The 15510-nt window shown below is 48.5% G+C and overlaps 1 protein-coding gene across 1 annotated transcript; it reads left to right on the plus strand.

Moving 5' to 3' along the window:
* Nucleotides 1-8629: 8629 nt before the first annotated feature.
* Nucleotides 8630-13651, plus strand: LOC107107306 (zinc finger protein 391-like). Its single transcript, XM_015407586.1, has 4 exons — nt 8630-9104; nt 9667-9781; nt 12320-12424; nt 12522-13651. The coding sequence occupies exons 1-4, from the start codon at nt 8667-8669 to the stop codon at nt 13649-13651; spliced, it is 1788 nt and encodes a 595-aa protein (XP_015263072.1). The 5' UTR covers nt 8630-8666.
* Nucleotides 13652-15510: the final 1859 nt, after the last annotated feature.

The following is a 15510-nucleotide window of genomic DNA, read 5'->3' on the forward strand; positions in this document are numbered from 1 at the left end:
AGGGGGGAAGAAAAGGGGGGGGGAAGAGACAGGCGATTGGGCCGCTCTAGGAATCCACTGGTTCCTCGGGTCCTTTCGCTTCCTGTGTCATTTCCTACCAAAGAGACCCAGGCGCAGCGGGATTCCTAGGAAGGCATGATTTACTTCCGGTTAGAGCTTCAACGGCCGCGGAGGCGGAAATGGCTGTTGCTACTCGCCAGGAGAGTGAAACCGGTTCAGGGTGACATTTTCCGGGGGTTTGTCTTGTTCGCGGGGAAGTCGTATCCAACCATTTTAAACCCCCTCCCCCCCGTGCTGAAGTGATAATCCTGGCACTGGGAAAATACATTTTAATTTAGGGATGCCAGCCTCCGGGTGGGACCGGGGGTCCCCTGGAATTACAGCTCATCTCCGTGGAGATAGATCAAGATGGGTAGAGTGTTAGTCTGTCTGTCTAGTAGTAGGAAAAAGACCAAGAGTCCAGTAGCACCTTGTTAAGTATGAGACTCAACACAGCTAGTGAACAGTGAATCAGCTTTATTCAATGTAATCAGAAGAAATCAAGAAGAAGACAAAAACATAGAGCAACAGACTCTCTTTTAAACAGTCCGGGCTTGGGTAGCCACGCCCATATGTCAGATAACAACCAATAACTGTTTACAGATAAAGTCCAATCAGAGTGCTTCCTTCCAGAACATTGTGCAGCTCTGATTGGTCTATTTACAAACCTGTTTTGAACTCAAGCTTGACATGGTTTTCAATACATAACACACCTTAAAGACTAACCAAATTTGTGGCAGGGGAGGAGCTTTCTCGAGTTATGGCTCACTTCTTCAGATACTTACTGTATCTGAAGAAGTAAGCAGTGACTCATGACAGCTCCTCTGCTGCCACATATTTTGTTAGTCTTTAAGGTGCTACTGGACTCTTGCTGTTTTCTGCAGCTCATCTCCAGATTACAGAGATCAGATCCCCCTGGAGAAAATGAATGATGATGAAGAAGAAGAGATTGGATTTATCCCCCCCCTCCACCAATGCTCCCTCTAAGCTGTGGGGTCTCGTGAGCAAAAACTCTACTTGGTGAGCCACTGGCATTAAAGTTGTGAGCGAGCGATTTGGCTCCTGCATAAATTAGTCTGCTCTGGAGCCGTCCTTCCTGAGCTAAGACAAAAATGTGTGAGCTGGAGGCTAAAAAACTGTGAGCTAGCTCACACTAACTCAGCTTAGAGGGAACACTGCCCTCCACTACCCAAAGGAGTCCCAGAGTGGCTTACATCTCCTTTCCCTTCCCCTCCCCTCCCCACAACAGACACCCTGTGAGGTAGGTGGGGCTGAGAGAGCTCTCTTGAGGACTGCTCTTGAGAGAATAGCTCTGCTTTGGAGGGTGGACTCCATGGCATTGTACCCCACTGAGGTCCCTGTCCTCTCCAGCCCCAAATCTCCGGATTCCCATCCTAGATTCTATGTGTGCTACAAATCTGCACTTAATGCAAAGCAGATGTTCTCTTACTGAGCCACAGTCCAATAGGAATGGGAAAATTCTGGAGACCTGAAGAGGACTTCTCTTCTTCCTGGGCTAGCATAGGTTGCCCACCTTCAGGTAGGTCCTGGAGATCTCCAAGAATTATAATGGGCCTCCAGACTGCAGAGATCAGTTCCCCTTGAGAAATTACATATATTTATTTGTGTTCTTTATAGCCTGCCCATCTCATAAGGACTCATAGTGGATTACACATCATGAGTCAATACAATCAACAAATTGGGACATTCAATAAACAATGCCTTAGGCTTGTAGAAGTCTGAAACCAACGAGAAAGAACTGAAGCAGAGCATAAGTATTTAACATGACAAATTAAGTGGTACACAGAAATTACACAATAGGAGCCTGCTTACAAATAAGCTATAGCCAACACTATAGACCACAGTCTCAAATGTTTACCCAAGTAAGTTTGTGAACCATTTTGTACAATGCAACGAATGCTCCCTCTAAGCTGTGGAGTCTTGTGAGCAAAAATTCAACTTTGTGAGCTACTGGCATTAAAGTTGTGAGCAAGTGATTTGGTTACTGCATAAATTAGTTTGCTCTGGAGCCATCCTTCCTGAGCTAAGGCAAAAATCTGTGAGCTGGAGGCTAAAAAACTGAGCTAGCTCACACCAACTCAGCTTAGAGGGAACACTGAATGCAACCCTATTACCTTCACAGAAAAGCCCTCTTGAATAGTTCAGTTTGCAGGAAGCCAGGGAGCTTTCCTGATCTTGGGCAGGCCATTTGACAAGGCGGGAGCCACAATGGAAAAACAACAGGGCAGTTGTTGATTTTGCCCATTTGCAGGTTGGCACTTGGAGACGCCCCTGCTGATAGGAGCCAAGTTGTCATGGCAGCACATAGGGAGAGAGGCCAGTGCCATGGAGGGCTTTGCATGTGATTGCCAAGACCTCAAAACTGAGCTCGATAACAAATGGGGAGCCAATGGAGTCCCTGCAGAATGGGAGTAATGTGCATTCTACGCCAGTTGGAGTTTCCACATTAACTTTGAGAGGAGACCAACGTACAGTGCATTACAGTAGTCTAGTCTGATAATAAATCAATGTTACGGCGGCATCAATCCAGGTGGCCAGATTGAGGTGGCTCCTATGGAGGGCGGCCTCTATGGCGTTATACCTTGTTGAGGTCTAACATGACATTAGACATCAGCCAATGCTCTAGAAATGCTGCCATCACATTCAGATTTTTGCCCATACATAATGTATGGGTGCTGGTAGGCAGTCACCACCCTGTAGACAATGTGGCCCTAGTCAGGTTAATTGGTTGGTTAGAACCACTATGTAAACCGCCCAGAGTCCCTTCGGGGTCAGGGCGGTATATAAGCCGAAGGTATAAATAAATAAATAAATATAACCTGACATAATTTCTACCCCTTGCCCTTTGAACTGGAGATGCTGGGGATTGAACCTGGGACCTTCTACCACAGAGCCACAGAGCCACGGCCAAGCTTTCAAGGGATAGCTTAAGATAGGATTGAAGCAGCAGGGTTTGTCACCCTGGATGACTCCCCTCCTGTTTGGTGTAGTGCAGGGGTGGCCAAACTTGCTTAATGAAGCAGCCACATAGAATGAACGTCAGATGTTTGAGAGCCACAAGACATGAACAAATACCACACACACATTTTTACTGAGAAATCTACAAATTTGCTTTTTATTAACATTAAATTAGATTGTGTGAAAGAGCCACCTGCGGCTCCTCAGCTGCAGTTTGGCCACCCCTGGCTGCAGTGGTTAAGAGTGGCAGACTCTAATCTGGAGAAACAGGTTTGATTCCCCACTCCTTCACGTGCAACCAGCTGGGTGACCTTGGGTCAGCCACAGTTCTCTCAGAGCTGTTATCATGAGCAGTTCTCGAAACATCTCTCTCAGCCCCACCTACCTCACAGGGTGTCTTTTGTGGGGAGGGGAAGGGACGGAGGTTGTAAGCCGCTCTGAGACTCCTTAGTGAAGAGTGGGGTATAAATCCTGTCTCCTCCTCCTCCTCCTCTTCTGCATCACTCTTCTGCATCACTCCCTAGGGCAGGCAATAGCAAACCACCCCTGAACGTCTCTTGCCTTGAAAACCCTGTGGGGGTCTCCATAAGTCAGCTGTGATTTGATGACACTTTCCACCGTCACCTCTCCCAGATCTTAGCCCAACACTCTGGCTCTGCAATACAGTTCCCAAGACAACAACCCTTTCCCAGCACACATAAACGTCCTTGTCTGTGTGAAGAGGACTCCGGTCCGAGTGGTGTGTGCCCAGAGGTTTGCTGTTCAAATGAAAAGTGAAACATTTCCAAACAGATAGACCCAGAATGGACAGCTGTGTTGGTCTGAGGCAGTAGAACAAATATGAACAAGGGTTTCTTGCACACAAAAGCTCATACCTTGAATAAACCTGTGTTGGTGTTAAAGGTGCCACTGGACTCTACATTTGTTCCACATTTCCAAACAGGCGTGGGAAAGAAAACGGAGGCTGTCAAAAACTGAAATAATTAGAGCTAGTTTATCAAGGAGAAAAAGGCTGCTTTGGAGACTGGACTCTATGGTATTGTATCTTGCTGAGGTTTCCCTCCCAAACTCTTGCTTTTGTGAAGATAAAATGGAGGTAAGGAGAATGATCAGTGGCTATTAGCCATAAGCAGGGCTATTTTGGGGCAGGAACGCACAGGAACGGAGTTCCGGCTGGCTCCTGAGTTGGCCACGCCCAGCAGGAACTCATTAGCATAATAGGCCACACCCAACAGCAGAAATTCATTAGGATTGGCTACATTCGGGGTGTGTGGCCTAACATGCAAAGGGTTCCTGCTGCAAAGAAAGCCCTGGGTTTTGACAACAAACAAGGTAAACAGAATAAGAAGCAAAAGGTGGATGTGGCTGGATGACAACACGTCTGGTGATATGGGGGTGTGGCCTAATATGCTAATATGCTGTGCTGTCAGGGTGTGGCCTACTATGCTAATGAGTTCCTGCTGTTGGGTGTGGCCTGTTATGCTGATGAGTTCCTGCTGGGCTTTTTCTGCAAAAAAAGCCCTGGCCATAAGGTATTGATAAGGACTCTCAGTCTGGGGCAAGTGATGCTCTGTATTCTTGGTGCTGGGGGGAGGGGCAACTTCGAGTGTCCTGGTCTCACTGCTGGACCTCCTGATGGCAGCTGGTATTTTTGGCCACTGTGTGACACAGAGTGTTGGACTAGATGGGCCTTTGGCCTGATCCAACATTGGCATCTCTTATGTTCTTATATGTTCTTATGATGTCAGGTGTTTTGGGTCCCCAATGGAGGGAAATTGGGATATGAATAAAGTAAATAGATTAATATAATTAATTACCAAACATTTATTGATGATCGTTGTGCCACGGGCTTACAACTTCAGTATCTTTATAAAAAAAACCCCATCTCAAATCCCTGATAAAGGCTTTCCACCTAGAAACAGGACACAAAAAGAACTAGAGAATATGGGCGGGAAATCAATTTTAAAATGCCATTAATGTATATGGAAAAAAATCTTTGGTACTTAGAGGTGCAAAGAATTGACCTGAGGAGATGGATGGTTTTAAAAAAGGTGTTTTTAAAAAATTTCTCAGAACATGAGGTTATCACAATGTATGCGAGAAGAGAAAACGTTTTCAGTAACTAGCGAGAGTGCCTCTGGGCAGGTGCAGAGTGCCTTCCCACATTATCGACAGTGCTGATGCTTAGAGGGCCAGGGCTTGAAGCTGACAAAGGGCACAGCCTCCAAGAGTGGGCCTGGTTCTGGATTCAATACCACCTTCCTTGTCAATGCCGGGCCAGGCAGTTTTTTCTGGATTTTCCACACAAGGGGTTAAACTGAGAGAGCTCCGCTTGCTAGAGAGGCCTGGCTGGAGGGCCGAATTGGATGGGCTTCCTTTTCTTGTTTCTCCCCCATGGCTTGGTGGAAAGATCCCGCCTTGATTGAGGGTAGTTTTGAAGGTGGGCATATTTCTGTTGCATGTTTCCAGGGGCTGCAGCCAAGCCGGTAACTGGGAGAGGTGAGTTTTGGAAATAACTCGGTAGATCATGAAGGAAAAACCAAGAGTCCGCTTTATGTCTAATTGAGCGTTGGGTCCTCTGAGTGGCAGCTGACCTTCAGGATCCCTGGCAGGGAAAGGTCTTTCCCAGCACCCAAGATCCCTTTAACAGGAGATGCCTGAAGTTGCTGTAAGGACTCTGTGCATTCAAAGCCGGTGCTCTGCCCGCTGAGCCCCAGCCCTTTCTCCTGGCACATCCTTTCCTTACACAGGAAAGCTGCCTTATGCCCTTGTAGACAGCCGATCAGTCTCTCTCAGTACTGTCTGGCAGCAGCTCTCCGGGGCCTCGGACAGAGAAGGGACCCATCCCCCCAAATATGCCTATTCCCGATCCATTCACTGGAGGTGCCTGGAATCAATCCTGGGAGATCCTGCATGCAAACAAAGCATTCTGCCGCTGAACCTCAAAAGCTGGTTTATATCCATTTAACTCAGTTTTGCCTCCTCCTCCAGTTTGGTGTAGGGGTTAAGTGCGCGGACTCTAATCTGGGAGAACCGGGTTTGATTCCCCACTCCTCCACATGCAGCTGCTGGATGGCCTTGGGCAAGCCATAGTTCTGTTAGAGTTTGTGTCAGAGTTCTCTCAGCCCCACCCACTTCACAGGGTGTCTGTTGTGGAGAGGGGAAGGGAAGGGAAAGGAGTTTGTAAGCCGCTTTGAGACTCCAAGTGAAGGGCGGGGGTATAAATCCAATCTCTTCTCTTCTTCTTCTTCTTCTCTAACTGGCAGCAGCTCTCCAAGGCCTCAGGCAGAGAAGGTCCTCCCCCCCCCATTAATTCCTATGGGAACAGGGCAGTTGTCTAAGTCGTTCAGTCATAATTAGGGCTTCCAACAGCCTAGGGGGGAAGATGTTCTGTCCCTTTAACAGAGACTTACAGTGCAGTCCTAAACAGAGTTGTACTCTTTTAAAGTCCATTGAAGTCAACAGAATGGTAAGGGTATGACTTTGTTTAGGATTGCACTGTTAACAGAATGTCATTTACTAGGTGCCGTTATTTGCCTCCAGGACACGAAAAGCTTCAGCTGCTCATTTCCGCACAGATCAGTGGCTATTAGCCACAAGGTATAGATAGGGGCTCTGGGGCAAGTGATGCTCTGTCTTCTTGGTGCTTGGGGGGGGGGGGGTCAACAGTGGGAGGGCTTCTAATGTCCTGGCCCCACTGGTGGACCTCCTGATGGCACCTGGTATTTCTGGCCACTGTGTGACACAGAGTGTTGGACTGGATGGGCCTTGGCCTGATCCAGCATTGGCGTCTCTTATGTTCTTATGATAGATCAAGCTGGATAGCCGTGTTAGTCTGTAGCAGTAGGAAAGAGCAAGAGTCCAGGAGCACCTGAAAGATTAACAAAAATGCGTGGCAGGGGATGAGCATTTGTATCTGAAGAAGTGAGCAGTGGTTCACGAAAGCTCCTCCTCTGCCACCAATGTTGTTAGTCTTTAAGGCGCTCCTGGACTCTTGCCCTTTGCCACCGTTCCACACAGTAAGCCTCTTATTAAAGGGGCAGGATATCTTCCTCTAGGCTTGCTGACGACCACAGTGTCAGAAGCAATAATTGCCTAAATTCCAGTCGTCGGAGGATAGCAGGAAGGACGGGCTGAGGCCTCTGTGGTGTGCTTGGAACCCCCTCTCCCCAGACTTACGTTGGTCTATGTTTAGGAGTCAACATGGTATAGTGTGTCAGAACAGGATCCGGGAGTGTGTGTGCGCCATCAAGTCGCAGTTGACGTAGGGCAACCCCTGCGAGACCTGTCACAGTTCTGCGAAGCCTGCAAAACAGAGCTCTTCCATCAGGCCTGTGGCCAAGGCTCCTGACAGAAAAGAATCAAGACTCTCTGAGGGGCCCTCCTTTCGCTCCCTTCCTCTGGCCTTCCCCCAGCATGACCAGATCTTTCCCTGAGGTGGAAAATTCTATATTTAATTTAATTAATTTATTTATTTTATTAAATTTCTACCCTGTCCTCCCAGCCGGAGCGGCTCATTTTTATTGTCATTTTTGTGTGTTATCTGTTGGTACAGTTGGTAACTTAAACTTGTATATGTTAAACTGTCTTAATTAATTTATGATTATTGTTATTATAATATGTTGCTGCTGCGCCCTGAGGCCTGCAGTAGCAGGGGTGGGCGAGTCAGAAATTGAACAATTGAATAACCAGTTTGGTGTAGTGGTTAAGTGTGCGGACTCTAATCTGGGAGAGCCGGGTTTGATTCCCCACTCCTCCACTTGCACCTGCTGATGTGACCTTGGTTCAGTCACAAGCTCTGGCACAGCTGTCCTTGAAAAAGAGCAGTTTGTGTCAGAGTTCTCTCAGCCCCACCCACCTCACGGGGTGTCTGTTGTGGGGAGGGGAAGGGAAGGGAGTTTGTAAGCCGCTCTGAGACTCCAAGTGAAGGGCGGGGTATAAATCCAATCTCTTCTTCTTCCTCTTCTAAATAAATAAATAAAAGGCAAGAGATGATCAGAGGTGGTCCAGGCCATGACCCTTTGGAGGTCTCCCATCCAAATACTAGCCAGGGCTGACCCTGCTTATCTTCTGAGGTCTGACGATATCAGGCTAGCCTGAGCCACCCAGGTCAGGAGGATCTAGGTGTTCAAATCCCTGCTGTGCCCAGAATCTTGCTGGGAGACCTCGGGCCAGTCGTCTCTGCCTAACCTACCTTACAGGGTTGTTGTGAGGTTAAAATGGGGGAAGGGAGAACAGCGTACGCTACCCTGAGCTTCTTGGAAGAAGGACACGATAAACGTGTGCTAGATTGTAGAGATATTGATATTGCCTTGCTCTTATTAAAATGAATTTTCTTTCTGGTACTAGAACGGTAGCCGGGAACGAAAATGGAGGGGCAGAGTTTGGCCGGATCTCCAACAAGTGGACGCCTGGATTTGGGAGGAGGACTCCCTCACATTCTCCAACTAGAAACCGTGAGGGAGTTTCTGGCAGGGACAGCTCCACAACCCATCAAGAACGAACCGGCTGAAGGGTTACGACAGCACGGGGAAGTCCAACGGCAGGGATTCCCAAAGACGACCCAGTTCCCACATGCGGGGTGGGGCAATCCGCAGCTGCCTCGGCCCTGGCCAGAAGAGGACTCCAAGGAGTTCCAGGCCTCCTTCATGGCAGTAGCTGGTGTCACCCAATGGCCTCGAGGGAAGTGCATGGCCCAAATTCCGCCAGAACTGAGTGAAGAGACCCGAGAGGCCTACGAGCCCTCAGCTTCTTCCGTCAAAGTAAAGGAAGAGATGCCGGAGGAGGTCCTGGTCGGCTTGGAGATGTGCCGCCAGCGTTTCAGGTGGTTCTGCTACCAGGAGGCCGAGGGACCCCGAGAGGCTTTCAGCCAACTCTGGGATCTCTGCCATCAATGGCTGGAGCCAGGGAGACACACCAAGGAGCGGATCCTGGAGCTGGTGATCCTGGAGCAGTTCTTGTTCATTCTGCCTCAGGAAATGCAGAGCTGGGTCAGGGAATGTAGCCCCGAGACCGGCAGCCAGGCGGTGGCCTTGGCGGAAGATTTTCTCCTCAGGCAAGGAGAGGCTGAAGGTGCTAGGCAAAAGGTGAGAGAACGCCATCCGATTTATCAATTTTTAAAGCCTTTGGCCTGTGACACGCTGTCCGTGCCTAGGATACAGGTCTTCAAAAGTGAGACTCTAAAGATCTGGAAGGAAGTTAAAATTACCAAGAGCTTAGCCTGTGGGGCTGCTTATATGAGAGATCCCTGTCAGAGTGGGATCTTAATGTCAAAAGGACAGTGTGTGTGATACATTTGACAGACATATTTACAAGTCCCTTATTCCCAAACAGTTACAGAATAACCAGCCTCATATTTTGTTCTTATTTCAATAAATCATCTTTTTTTAAACTTATCCCAGAATTCAGCTCTATCTTTCCTCAGGACCACATAGATCCCTGAAAAGCCCAGACTCTGGGTCCCATTACCAGCAGCAAAGGAGAGAAGGTTTGGAATTCCAAAAATTCCTGGTGGCAGCAGAAACTACCCCGCATAAAACACAAAGAGAAAATTTAAAGTGATAAACAGTCCTCCCCAAATAAGAGGACGCCACAGTCCTCCTTCCCAAATCTCTGACTGCTAAACACTGTCTGTATCTTCTGTTTCAGAGACAAGGACCCTTGGAATATATGGCTGTTAATTCCCCCAAGTCCGAGGACGATCCACCCGACTCCCTGAATATGCAGTTCTCTGTGGAGGCCAAACATGAGGCCAGCTTGCTGGGTAAGGATCAGGGCCTCAAGTGACCTCTACTGACCTCTGTCTTTTGAAGAAGCATATATCACATGAACATGAAACTGCCTTCTGTTGAGGCAGACCATTGGTCCAATGAGGTCAGTATTGTCTACTCTGACTGGGAGAGGCTCTCCAAGGTCTCAGAGGTCTTTTCCATCAGCTCCTACCTGCTCTTTTGAACTGGAGAGGCTAGGGATTAAACATGGAACCTTATGCATGCCAAGCAGATCATCTACGGCTGATCAACAATATGTATGCTAAATTTCATTTCTGGTAAGGAAGACTTTTAGTGTTGGCGTTTCAATTCTGGTCACGTTCCCAGTGTGACACAAAACCAGGGTGTGTGTATACTAGCTTGCCGGCTTCTGCTATCAGGTTACAGCATCTCTTGCTGCTCCTCAAAGATAACAAGGAGTCTCTGAAGTCCCGAGTCATTCAATCCAAGGTCAGGTTTTCCAGTAATCAATCAAGGCAATGTCAGCAGTTCAGGTCTAAGGTATGTATCGCATTCACGCCCAAAAGCATCTCTTGGGAGACTGTATAGCCACATGCCCAAATGTCACACAAACAGCCAGCTTCTAAGGACAGTCCTGTAAAGACTCATCTTCACTATCAATAGGCCACTGGTGTCAAGCCAAGAGGCGTGCACTTTGCCTTCTAGCCTGTAACTCTGTTCTCAGTGTTCTTCTGCAGCATTCCAAAGGTGTAGGTGATTCCAGAGGACTGGGAGTGGCTAACTGACCTTTAGCTGCTGAATTAGAGCTGGAGGGTGGAGATCATTCTAAACCAGCTTTTGGTTGCAAGTCCTGGCTTGCCTGCCCCTCATTTTCCAGCTGGTTGGCTTCTGTCAACTCTGGACTGGCTATGCAGGACCCCTCCTCTGAGGAGTCCTCACTGTCGCTGAGCTCTGGCTGACCCTTGACAGTGTGTATTTTACATGCAGATGGACACCAAATGTTCAAATGCCTGGCCTCTCCAGTTAAAGGATCTTCAGCAGCAGGTCTTGGGAAATCACTCTTGCTCTCTCTCTCTGTCTCACTCTGTTTCTCTCCCTGCCCGAACCCCTAAAAAGCTGCCGCCAGTTGCAGAAGACCAGTCTGAACTAGATGGGTGGAAGACCTGACATGGTATAAGGTAGTTTCCTATGATGGAACATCTGCTTTGCATACAGGTGGTCCAGGTTCAACAGGCATGGAGAAAACGCCCTGTCCCTTTAATAAGAGGCTTTGAGGGATGTTAATTACCAGCTGAAGTTATTTACCTTCGTGCCACAAAAAGCTGCAGCTGCCCATTTCCACACATTAAGCCTCTCCTTGCAGTCAAAATGGCTGCCAGTCACTCATCTTTCTTCATTCTTCAGTATGGAATATTGCCTCACAGCAGATTCCAGCGGAATCCTTCAGTGGGTGAGAAATTGCATCTATGAGACAATGAATCTATATTGAATTTGATTTCACCCCTCCCATTACGACCCCCACTGTGTCTTTGTTCAACCGCACGTGGACTTCTAGTGGTACCTGGCCCCTGATTCGCCCCTATGAGTGGAACAAGGGGGAGGGCCTTTCCCATCACGGCCCCAGAATGCTCCGACTGAGGAGACTAGTGCCCTGCAGGACTTGTCTGCATTCTGCGGGGCATCTAAGACAGAGTTATCCCACCAAGCATCCCTCGAATATAATTTTGGTAGACTCTTGCCAACAATGCTGTCAATTTTTATGCCAAAAGTTTATGTGCCGAGTTTTAACGGGATTTCTATTGCCCCGACCTCGATAGCCCGGGCTAGCCCGATATTGTCAGATCTCAGAAGCTAAACAGGGCCATCCCTGGTTGGTTATTTGGAAGGGAGACCACCAAGGAAAACCCAGGTCATGAAGTGGAGGCAGTCAATGGCAAACCATCTCTCAACGTCTGTTACTTTGAAAACCCTATGGGGTCACCATAAGTCGTCGGTGACTTGGTTTTATTATTGTTACAGTCGGGGGTCATTTCCTGCAGGAGCGCACAGGAGTGGAGCTCCGGCAGTAAAGAGTCCAGGGGGTGGGCACATGCAACAAGCCCCGCCCCCTGCTCCCAGGAGCCCTCAGTCAGAGCAAGAAGCAGCCAGGTAAGCTGCAGAGCCCCCCCCCTAGCCCCCCGGTCCAAAACAGTCCAGTGGCACCTCTAAGACCAGGTTTTATTCAGGTACAAGCTCTCCCTCCTCTGTGAGGACAGATCTGCACCCCCCCCCCAATAGCTAGCAATCCAAAACAGTCCAGTGGAGCCTGAGCGGTAGGTGTTGCCTTCTGACACACTTCCGGTGATGTCAGGGGGTGTGGCATATGCTAATGAGTTATGCTAATGAGCTCCTGCACCTCTTTTTCTACAAAATGACCCCTGGTTACAGTACTGTTATCTGCCCCAAGCCCCATTTTGGGGGAGGGGCAGGATAAAAATCTGATAAACTAAATCAGTAAAACAAATGGGTCCTCTACCGTGCTGTCCCATAGAGTGTCATTCATATGGTGTTTCCTTTCCCACCCCCAACAGGCGAAGAGCAAGTCCAGCAGATTGAGGAAATGATAACAAGACCTGAGCAAGCAGACTTCAGTGCAGCAGCATCGGGGGGAGCAGAAGGGACATTTTTCCAGGATCGTGAGGAAAAAGAGTTGCCTACAAGGCACGAGGGGCCAGAAAGTCAACAGGACACCTGAGCAAGCAGACTTCAGTGCAGCATCATTGGGGGGAGCAGAAGGGCCATTTTCCCAGGATCGTGAGGAAAAAGAGTTGCCCACAAGGCACGAGGGGCCAGAAAGTCAACAGGAAAACGATCCAGGGAAGGCAACAGATGTTTGCGCGGAACCCAACCTGGGCTTCGATGGACGTGCTTTCCAAGATGGAGTCTGCGGGCCTGAGGGACAAAAATTAGCTAGCTCTGCTAGTCAAAACTCCCCTCAGAGTTTTGACCTCACTGAGAACCAGGAAACACAGTTGGCAGAGAAAGGGTATCAGTGCACGTACCGTGGAAAAATCTCCAGTCAGAGACCACCCCTGCTAAGCATCCCCGAGGCAGTTCACACATCGTATGAATGCTCCGAGTGTGGGAAGAGCTTCAGCTGGAAGTCGCACCTTTTTAGGCACAAGCGAAGCCACACGGGAGAGAAAGCTCATCAGTGCTCCGAGTGTGGGAAAGGGTTTATCTTCAAAACGGACCTTTTCAGGCACAAGAGGATCCACACAGGAGAGAAGCCATACGAATGCTCGGAATGTGGGAAATGCTTTAGCCGCAAACCGAACCTCATTACGCATAGGAGAACACACACAGGAGAGAAACCACATCAGTGCGCTGAGTGTGGCAAATGCTTCAGTCGCAAGCCAACCCTTATTACTCACAAGAGAACCCACACGAGGGAGAAACCATACGAGTGCTCAGAATGTGGGAAAGGCTTTATTTTTAAAATAGACCTCTTTAGGCACAAAAGAACCCACACAGGAGAGAAACCTTACGATTGCTCGGAGTGTGGGAAATGCTTCAGTCGGAAAGCCAATCTCATTACACACAAAAGGACCCACACAGGTGAGAAACCCTACGAATGCTTGGAGTGTGGGAAAAAGTTCAGCCGAAAAGGAAACCTTATTACTCACACGAGGACTCACACGGGAGAGAAACCATACGAATGCTCAGATTGTCGGAAAAGTTTCACTCAGCGAATACATTTCCTGAGACACGAATCGATCCATATGAGAGAGAGAAATGCGGAAGCTGTGGGGGATGCAGGGAGCGTGGGTTGGTGCTTACAAACGTCACGCAATTCACATGCGCAAAAGAGAAGCCAGAGAAAGCATGAAGGAAAGACTGTCCGGTTCTCCTTGGCTTTGTAGACATCAGGTGATCCATTCTGGAGTGAAACTGAAAGAATGCTTAGACTGTAGGCAGTCTTGTGGCATGAAACTGAAGCTGTGTATGAGGGAAGCTTCAGACCACAGATGGGACTGAGCAGGGGGGGGGGGGGGGAAAACAGCATCCTTATGACATGGTGCAAAAAAGATTTCATAGGTAACCCTGCATGATGTTTTATCTACGCAAAAATATTCCAATGACATTACTTACCGTTGGAAAAGGCACGGTGTGAGCAGTCTCAAAATACCTTCTCCAAAACACACCCTTTAGTGACACCTGTGCTTTTTTGTTTAAAAAAAAGGTGCCAGTGCTCTTATACAAAACTGTGCCAATTTCCACCAAATCCCCCTCCCTCTGCTGATCCCCATTAAGCTATTCTTCTCTTTCTCTGGCTGAGTGGGGCTGGTCAGCCCAATGTGCTGATGCTTTAGCACCAGTGAGCACTGTCACCAAAAAAACACAAACCAAAGTAGCACCCAGCAAAATTAGCCATTTGGGCACACACAACACAAGCACAGATTGAGATCCAAGTGTGGTGTAGTGCTTAGCGTGTTGGACTATAATCTGGGAGACCCAGGTTTGAATCCCTGCTCTGTCAGAGGCTCTCAGCCCACGATTGCCAGCTTCAAGTTGGGAAATTCCTGGAGATTTGGAGGTGGAGCCTGGAAGGGTGGGTTTTGGGGAGGGGGTGGACCTCAGTGGGACATAATGCCATAGAGCATACCCTCCAAAGCAGCCATTTCATTTGGGAGAAAATGTAATTCTGGGAGATCTCCAGGCTCCACCTAGAGGTTGGCAACCCGATATCAGCCTAACCTACCTCGCAGGGTTGTTGTGAGGATGAAACGGAGGAGAACAGTGTCAGCCACTTTGGGCCCTCATTGGGGAGAAAGGTGGGGTACATATTAACTAAATAAATAAATGTCAGATTTGGTCCATGTGGTCAGACACACAACTTCTTTGCAGAATTGTGCTCAAGAGGCCATGGGTCCTGCACAGCACTGGTTGGCCAGCTCCTGTAATGTCATGAACAGTCCTACCCCTCACGAGCCTGGAGCAGTTTTTCAAATTAATAAAACTGGATTAGGAAAACAGACAGCACCAACCATTTCATTAGATAAACTTGCCAGTGTCCTGTTGGGGGGGGGGGGCAAGGTGAGCAGCATGCCTAAAGCAATGATAGGGATAGGAACAAAGGATAAGCAAATCAGCATTAGCATTGGAGGCAAGTCCATTGAGAGGCAGTAACTGGGCAAAGCCAGAGTCAGCCTTGCAGCAGACCAAAGCACAGGGACTCTTGTTTGCATGCGTATTTGTATGCATCTCAGAGAATCTGGGCAGTTGCTGAAAACAGTTTCACTTCAGCTCACAGAAGAGACGGGGAAATCTTTTTGCTCTTCTGCAGAGGTCTTAATAATTTGTCCTGGCATCAAAAGATTAGGCGTTGACAGCTGGATTTCTAGCCCCGTTGATTAATGTATGTAGCCATGGGGGGGGGATATCTTTTTTCCTTGTTAACTTCTGCATTTTGAGATGCAGTGTCTCACACACTGTGTGTCTTTAGGGTGGAGGACTAGTTAGACCACTGTTGATTAATTACGCTGTAGGGTAGGGTTGCTTACGGAGCCATTGCGGCATAGTGGTTAACAGCGGTGGACTCTGATCTGGAGAACCGGGTTTGATTCCCCACTCCTCCACATGAAGCCTGCTGGGTGACCTTGGGCCAGTTACAGTTCTCTCAGAGCTGTTCTCTCAAGAGCAGTTCTCTCAGAGCTCTCGCAGCCCCACCTGCCTCACAGGGTGTCTGTTGAGAGGAAGGGAAGGTGATTGTAAGCTGCTT

This window comes from Gekko japonicus, unplaced genomic scaffold (assembly GCF_001447785.1).
Source record: "Gekko japonicus isolate JY-2015 unplaced genomic scaffold, Gekko_japonicus_V1.1 scaffold1238, whole genome shotgun sequence".
Lineage (NCBI taxonomy): Eukaryota > Metazoa > Chordata > Lepidosauria > Squamata > Gekkonidae > Gekko > Gekko japonicus.